We start from the raw sequence: 6803 nt of genomic DNA, 5'->3' as shown, positions 1-6803 counted from the left end.
GGGGGGGGGGGGGGGGGGGGGTACGCCTTGTGTGTTTGCTGAAGTATTTGTTTTGTTGTTTTTATGTTTTTGGCGTGCTTTCAGCCTGTACACTCTTCTTACCGTAAGCAATGTGCCGTTTTTGTTTGAACACCTGTTCACATATTGTATGATCGACAGTGATTTGAAAAGAGCCTCTTTCATCTTGTTCCATTCATTACTTAGCCAATTTGATTCTGTCTTTCTCAAGTGGGGAAATTCTTCATGCACCGCGTACTTACTTTGCAGGATTCTGTAATTGCATGTGTGTGCAACTGCCTGCAGTGCTGTCGTTTCCCATTTTGTTTTTTTATTTGTGGTGTGTTTATATAAGATTGGTGTGTGATGACATTGAGTAACCCAGTTTTCTGTCTGTATCTTCCATCTTCCAGGACCGAGGCATCGGGAACACCTCTTTGTCCACGTTTGGCGTGGCTCAGGCAGCACTGGAGATCATCCTCATGTTGTATCCTTTCAGTGACCCCCCCTTCCCCCCTTTTGTTTGTGGCCAAAGTAGCATGCTCCACGGCCAAGAGCAACATTGTCAAACCAGCTTTGTTTACTCAGGACATAGTTCAGCCGGACATCTTCCGGAAGATATGTTGTGCTGTTTCGTCACCTTTTATCATAGCTGAAAAGGTGCAGACTTGGGATACTTCAACGAAGCTGCTTTGCTACCCGCAGAAAAGTGTTTTTGGTCCTTGATTGATTTGCTGAACAGCTACTTGATGGTGTCCTCTGTCGTTGGCTTCTACAGCCTGAGAGTCTTTGAGGTACTCACTCCCAGGAAGGATGACACAACCATGACAACGGTAAAAATGGGATGGAGGGACAGGGTAGGGGGTGAAGTGGGGGCAAGGGTGCTGTGATTGCTCCCGAGGTGCTGATGTGTTTGGGACCCCCCGTGTTTCATCTATTTCCTCTTTTTCCCCCTTCTCTCTCCCGCCTTCCTCTCTACTCCGAACTCCTACTGTTCACTAATGTTTTCCTCAGGGTCCCTCAATGGCTTTAGTTGATCTGTCCAATATTTGTTTGTGGGTTGCGCAAACACTGGCAAAGTGCAAGCTCCTTTCTTGTACATCAGAGGGAGAGTGGGGTTTTTTTTTTTAGGGGAGGGGGCTGGAGGATGTGTGCTCTGTTTGGCCCATAGTGGCACCTATTCACTTGGTAATGAGTTTGGGAGTGGTGAGGCTTGTTAACTAGCCATGACGCTCCAGTGAAAGGGCTTGAAAGGACAACAGAGAGAACCTGGTAATGAGCAACTTCAGAGGTACTAATTGTACAATATGTGGAACCAATTTAACATCAAGTGGTGTGGCCAAGTCATGGCTGAAAATGTTGGTGCACTGTGTTTTTTTTTCCTCACACGTCTCAGTTTCCTCCCTTAAAATTGTAATTTATGTGCTTGAGAGATCTGAAATCTGAAGTTAGATTATCTGTTCTGATTTGCAGATCATTGGCTGCTGTGTGTCCATCTTGGTCCTGAGTTCAGCGCTGCCGGTGATGTCCAGAACTCTAGGTGAGTACAGGCGTGATTATTTGTGTTTGCCTGCCTGTGTTAGAGAGTGTGGGCATGACAATTTCACAATTCACACCTACGCTGTGTTTACAGATTGAATTTTTAAAATAACAGTTGGACATTTTGGGAAATGGCTTATTCTCTTTCTTGTCAAGACTTAGATGAGATGATCATGTTCTATCTATCCACTGAATAAAAATCTATAGACAGCCTCTGGTTAGTTTAGCTTAGCAATACAAAAAAGCTAGCTAGAGTGTAACAAAATCCACCAATCAGCACCACTAAATTATATCTTATTTGTGTAATCTGAACAAGTAAAAAAAAAAACACAAGAAACAACAACAAGAAGTAGTCCTGTAAATAACTCCCTCAATAAAACCGCAACTTGTCGTTTTTACACTTCAGTTTAACAAACAAAATGTAATAATAATACATTTTATTTATCAGCACTTTCAATAAAACTCAAAGACACTTTACATAAAAACATAGAAGCAGCAAAACATGAAATAGTAAAACACTAAAAACACATCAGACTAAGCTAAACTTTAAAAGCAATTTTAAAAAGGCGAGAAGCGAGATGTGTGCTGATATCACCTCTAATGCTACACCTTCTGTCAGGACAAGGCTAGCTGTTTTACCCGGTTTCTAATATTTATGCTAAGCTAAGCTAACCGGCTGCTAGCTGAAGCTTCATATTAAGCAAAAAGACACCAGTGTTATCAATCTTCTCGTCCAACTCTTGGCAAGAAAGACGATTAGCACATTTTCCCCAAATGTCAAAATATTAAACAGAAATGTAGGTTGAACCGAATCTCCAGAGATGACATAACAACCTCACCACAAACAACCAGAAAGAGTAAATGCCCCTCCCCCACAACAGTTTCCAGTGCCGCCACTAACAGCAGACCATTAACTTAGCAAGTTGAATTCTCCTATAGTTTCCCATAGTGACATTTGAAAGGAGTGCAGGGTGAAGGGGTAAAAATGACAGGAGTAGCACCATCACAATGGCACTAATAAACATGCAGAGTGCAAAGCACAGCTGTTCAAATAGCACTACTCTGTTGGTCTCTCACACACACTCAAATACACACACAGAGTGGGAAAATGGGACAGAGTGAGCATACAGTGACTCATTGGGAGCTTTACAAAATATCAACAGGTTCTGCTTTGTGGCACTGAATAGATTAAAAGGAATAAATGCATGAGACAGAGTTAAAGCGAAAAGGCCCCCCAGCAAAAGAAAAAAGACGCGGAGAGTTGAGTGTGACGAAGTGAGATGTTAAGAAAGGGTTTTGTGTGTTGATGTGATGTTTCTTGTGCGTGTCAGTGTGAGAAACATGCACTGTACGAGACAATGGGGAACTGTACTTGAATTTTACTTAAAAGTATCTATATCCATAGTCTATCTACGTCTATCTATCGGTATCTCATCTACCTCTACTCTATCTATCTATCTATCTAGTTATCTATCCTATCTATCTATCTATCTATGTCTGTTTTAATAATGTAGTATAGTGACAAACCAGTTTCTTCACAGGTAATAATGATAGTTTGGAAACTCTAAATGGAAAAGTTGTTTAAGTTTTTATGTTAAGTGGTTGAACTTTATCTCATTCTTTAGGCATTTAGAGTACCATGGAGTTTGATTTATACTTATAGAACAAAATGATGGTGTTTCACCAGAATCTCATCTGGTTTCTGTCTCTAGTCCATAACATTTGTATCACAAAAAATTATAATAAAATCCAAACAAATATTTCTTTCAAGAGTTGATAGAGACCAATAACAGCTAAAATAGAGGGAATATTAAATTAGAATATTCTCTGCATGAGTAAATAAGCATATGTTTATAGATAGATTGAAAATAATCTGAATTTCATTTAAGACTCAAGCAAGTAGAAGTGTTTCTGTGACCTTAAAAATGCTTCATCACCTCACCCTCGCCTGACAAAATCCAGTCAAGTGTCCACATATCTGTATCATTTTATTAATTTATTTAGTTAGTATTAAAAAGCATGATAAAAAAACGACTACTAACATTGTTACAAATATGTATGTAAATTATATCATTAATATGCTATACTTTTTTTGGATGTTTTTTTGCCTTTATTACATAGAATACAGTAAAGTGCTGACAGGAACTGATTGGACTTGAACCAGGGATGCTGCAAATACACGAGCAGCCTCTTAAACCGCTCGGACACCAGAACATCTTTTGTTGCTCTCAAAAAGGAGCAACAAGCTCCTTTTGAGCAACTAGTCACGGATATATGCCTTTTATGCTGTGATTGTTATATCTGTTAATAGCCAGAAGCAGCCATGACAGAAACACCAGTAGCCTCACATATAAAACATTGCTCACATACACAGAAATGAATGTCACTGTGCCATACATCCCTGATGAATCCGACGTGTGCTTCTTGGATGCGGCTGCATACTAACGTCTCCAACTCTGCCACTGTACCACCGACATTTCAAATGCCAAGCATCTTTATTTTACCCGCAATTAGATTTTCTCAAATCACCAAACCAAGATCAAAACCTTTGGCATTAGAAATGGATGTAGCCAGACCACAGTGACAAGCTGTATCGACTGAAGTCTCAATCATCTCTCTTCCTGTCTCTTCACAGGCAATTTTGTTAAAGGTCCTTGATGCTTGCGAACTGCTTACTGCGGCTGTAAATACATCTCTCCAGGCACTGAATCGATTGCCCAATCTAATTGACGACAGAGGTTGTGAAGATGTTACCGGAGAAATAGAATGTATATAGACTTGTGCTTCTCCAGTGTGGCACATCTGAATATAATTTCTGCATACAGATGACTGAAACAAACCATTGTTGTGGTGCATAAACTAAACATATTGATGCAGTAATTCTGCTGGTCAATGTTGCATGCAAGATTAACATCTGAAAAAAATTAATACAATTAGTAACATTGAAGACAATTGTACACATCAGGTTATTGAAAGCTTAATTATAACCCCACATTATGTTATTATTGGATGGTACAGCTAGCCCATCCTGGTGTAGGAACACCCAGATTGGAAGGCCAAAATGGATAAGCAGGAAAACAATAGGGTGTTGATGGCTTTCCAGGCAGCATGCGAGCAGCCGTGTGTTGAAATTGGTCTAGCAGTGTGGAGCTGAGAGGAGCCTGCAGCAGAAATCACTTCTTTATCTCTGTCTGAAGGTCCTGGGAGAGAGATGAAGTCCACCTGCATACCACCTTTGCTGCTATACTTAGTCACTGATCCTGTCATATTCCACAGGGGACAGTCCTTACAATACTGCAAACCAAGACACAGTCAAGTGATGGAAATGTACATAAACTTTACAGTGCAGTGGTAGTTGATGGAGACTGAAACAAATCCACTCCACAACAACAACAACAACAAAGATACATAAACTTTGTCATGTTTTAATGACAGCATTGTCAGACATATTTATATATTAAAGCTAAAGTATAAAAGATGTTAAAAATACTAAAAATATCAGGTGCATACATTCTCGGGTTAAAATTTGGCAAACTATGCAAGTCCTCATTTCTGCAGAAGCTTACAAGATTGTGCTTGTTTTCGGTTTGAATTGAGTGGCTGACTCAAGTGGAGCTGTATACAGCTGGCTGATTTGGGAGTGGCTTTGTACCACCTTGCGTTAACTTTTCTATATGAATAGAAAAATGTACATGACAAACCATGGGGTTAGTCTTGGATGCAAAATGTAATTGGTCATGCTGTTTAATAATTGTTTTTATCCTTTTTCACGCTGAGATTATGAGGTATAATGCACAGGAAATAGTTTTTGTATGTAAGCCCTAAAAAGAGTTGGAGAGAGACACTATTGAAAGTGTCTTTACTGCAGATGCAGACTGTCAAACTGAAATAGTAATTGTGTTGTTTGAGAGTGTCAACTTGCTTTCTAACCCCGTTATTTGACTTGTATCTCTGTCCTTCACAGGCATCACCAGGTTTGATCTCTTGGGAGACTTCGGGAGGTTTAATTGGCTGGGAAACTTTTACATTGTCCTTTCATACAACATGCTGTTTGCGGTTGTGACAACACTCTGTCTTGTGAGAAAATTCACCTCAGCAGTACGGGAAGAGCTTCTAAAGGCCTTAGGTAAATTTATTTATTTATTTTTTATGTGTCATGAGGGTTTATAACCAGCACCTGTTAATATACTACAACAAAATAACCTCATTCTCTCATTGTCACACTGCTTACTTTGCTATGCTGCATGTTCTGTAGAATATAAAGCAATCTATTTAGTAATAGCACTTGACTACTCAATTTCATCCCAATTTTGTACCCATAAAGCGTTAGTCTGAAACACTGACAGCACCAGCCTATTCTGTGGCTTTTGAGGTAGTAAAAGTGGTAGGTAGTGTTTATTTCTCTCAGACAGCACGACCTGGAGTGACAAAATGGAAGAAATTGCAGCGAGATCCAATGTGCTGCGGGACTGACATGTGACAGAGGATGGGGCTAGTCTCAAAGGCTTGTGGTGACAGGCCCTGGATGTTTGATACACAGGGTGGGATAGGGTTAGAAAATGTCAGACAGAGGCACTGAGGGGAAAAAAGCACATCAATACCTCTGTCTAAGTGAAAGTCTGAGGCTTTTTAATGAGATTTCTCTCCCTTATCTCCCCCTGCCCAGGTCTGGATAAATTGCAACTGTCAAACAGCCCCACAGACCCTGAATCTGGGAAGCTCTCGGCCAACGGGCATCAGAAAACTCTGTGAAAGGGACGATAGATCAACATACACACAGACACACACACACTATAGTATGTATTCTGGTAGTATTCCGTGAACTTTCATTAAAGACATTATTAAATTGGATGCGGATTTAACAGAGACAAACATCACTCAGCCAAGCCCATTCCTCAAAGAGATGTTGCTTGCCCACTATATTCAACACTTCAGTTCAGAGGACGCATAGAGAGTTCCAGGTGAAAAACTCTACACACTGAAGTTAGACAAGGCACACACCAGCTGCATGCCATTATTATCTCCTATTCTCTTCTTTTTTTTTTTTGATGTTCATTGGCCAGGGCCTATCCTTCTAAAGAGAAGTATTGGCTATATCTACGTTACAGAGCCTAGCAGCTTGCTATTTTATTCCATCTTTTTGTGATGTTCAATTTATTTCTTCATTTAGTCCAACAGATTCGTCATCATCATAGATTGACCTTCTCTGTCGCTGCAGGACCGTTGCTCAATGCCAGAAATAACTTAGATAACAACAACACTTAATA

The 6803-nt window shown here is 40.1% G+C and overlaps 1 protein-coding gene across 2 annotated transcripts in view; it reads left to right on the top strand.

Annotated features, from left to right (window-relative positions):
- The window catches only part of lmbr1 (limb development membrane protein 1), a 32424-nt gene extending 26096 nt beyond the window's left edge, over positions 1-6328 (top strand). For both annotated transcript variants that reach the window (XM_035669671.1, XM_035669592.1), the window contains 5 exons: positions 411-484; positions 740-830; positions 1471-1537; positions 5501-5662; positions 6203-6328. In XM_035669671.1, the coding sequence (XP_035525564.1) occupies positions 411-484; positions 740-830; positions 1471-1537; positions 5501-5662; positions 6203-6288 (480 nt within the window). In that variant the 3' untranslated portion in view covers positions 6289-6328. The remainder of the gene's footprint in view (positions 1-410; positions 485-739; positions 831-1470; positions 1538-5500; positions 5663-6202) is intronic.
- The last annotated feature ends 475 nt before the right edge of the window (positions 6329-6803 follow it).

This window comes from Morone saxatilis, unplaced genomic scaffold, assembly GCF_004916995.1.
Source record: "Morone saxatilis isolate NCDOM2014 unplaced genomic scaffold, NCSU_SB_2.0 Contig0, whole genome shotgun sequence".
Taxonomy (NCBI): Eukaryota; Metazoa; Chordata; class Actinopteri; family Moronidae; genus Morone; species Morone saxatilis.
This window is presented reverse-complemented; position numbering and strand designations above follow the sequence as displayed.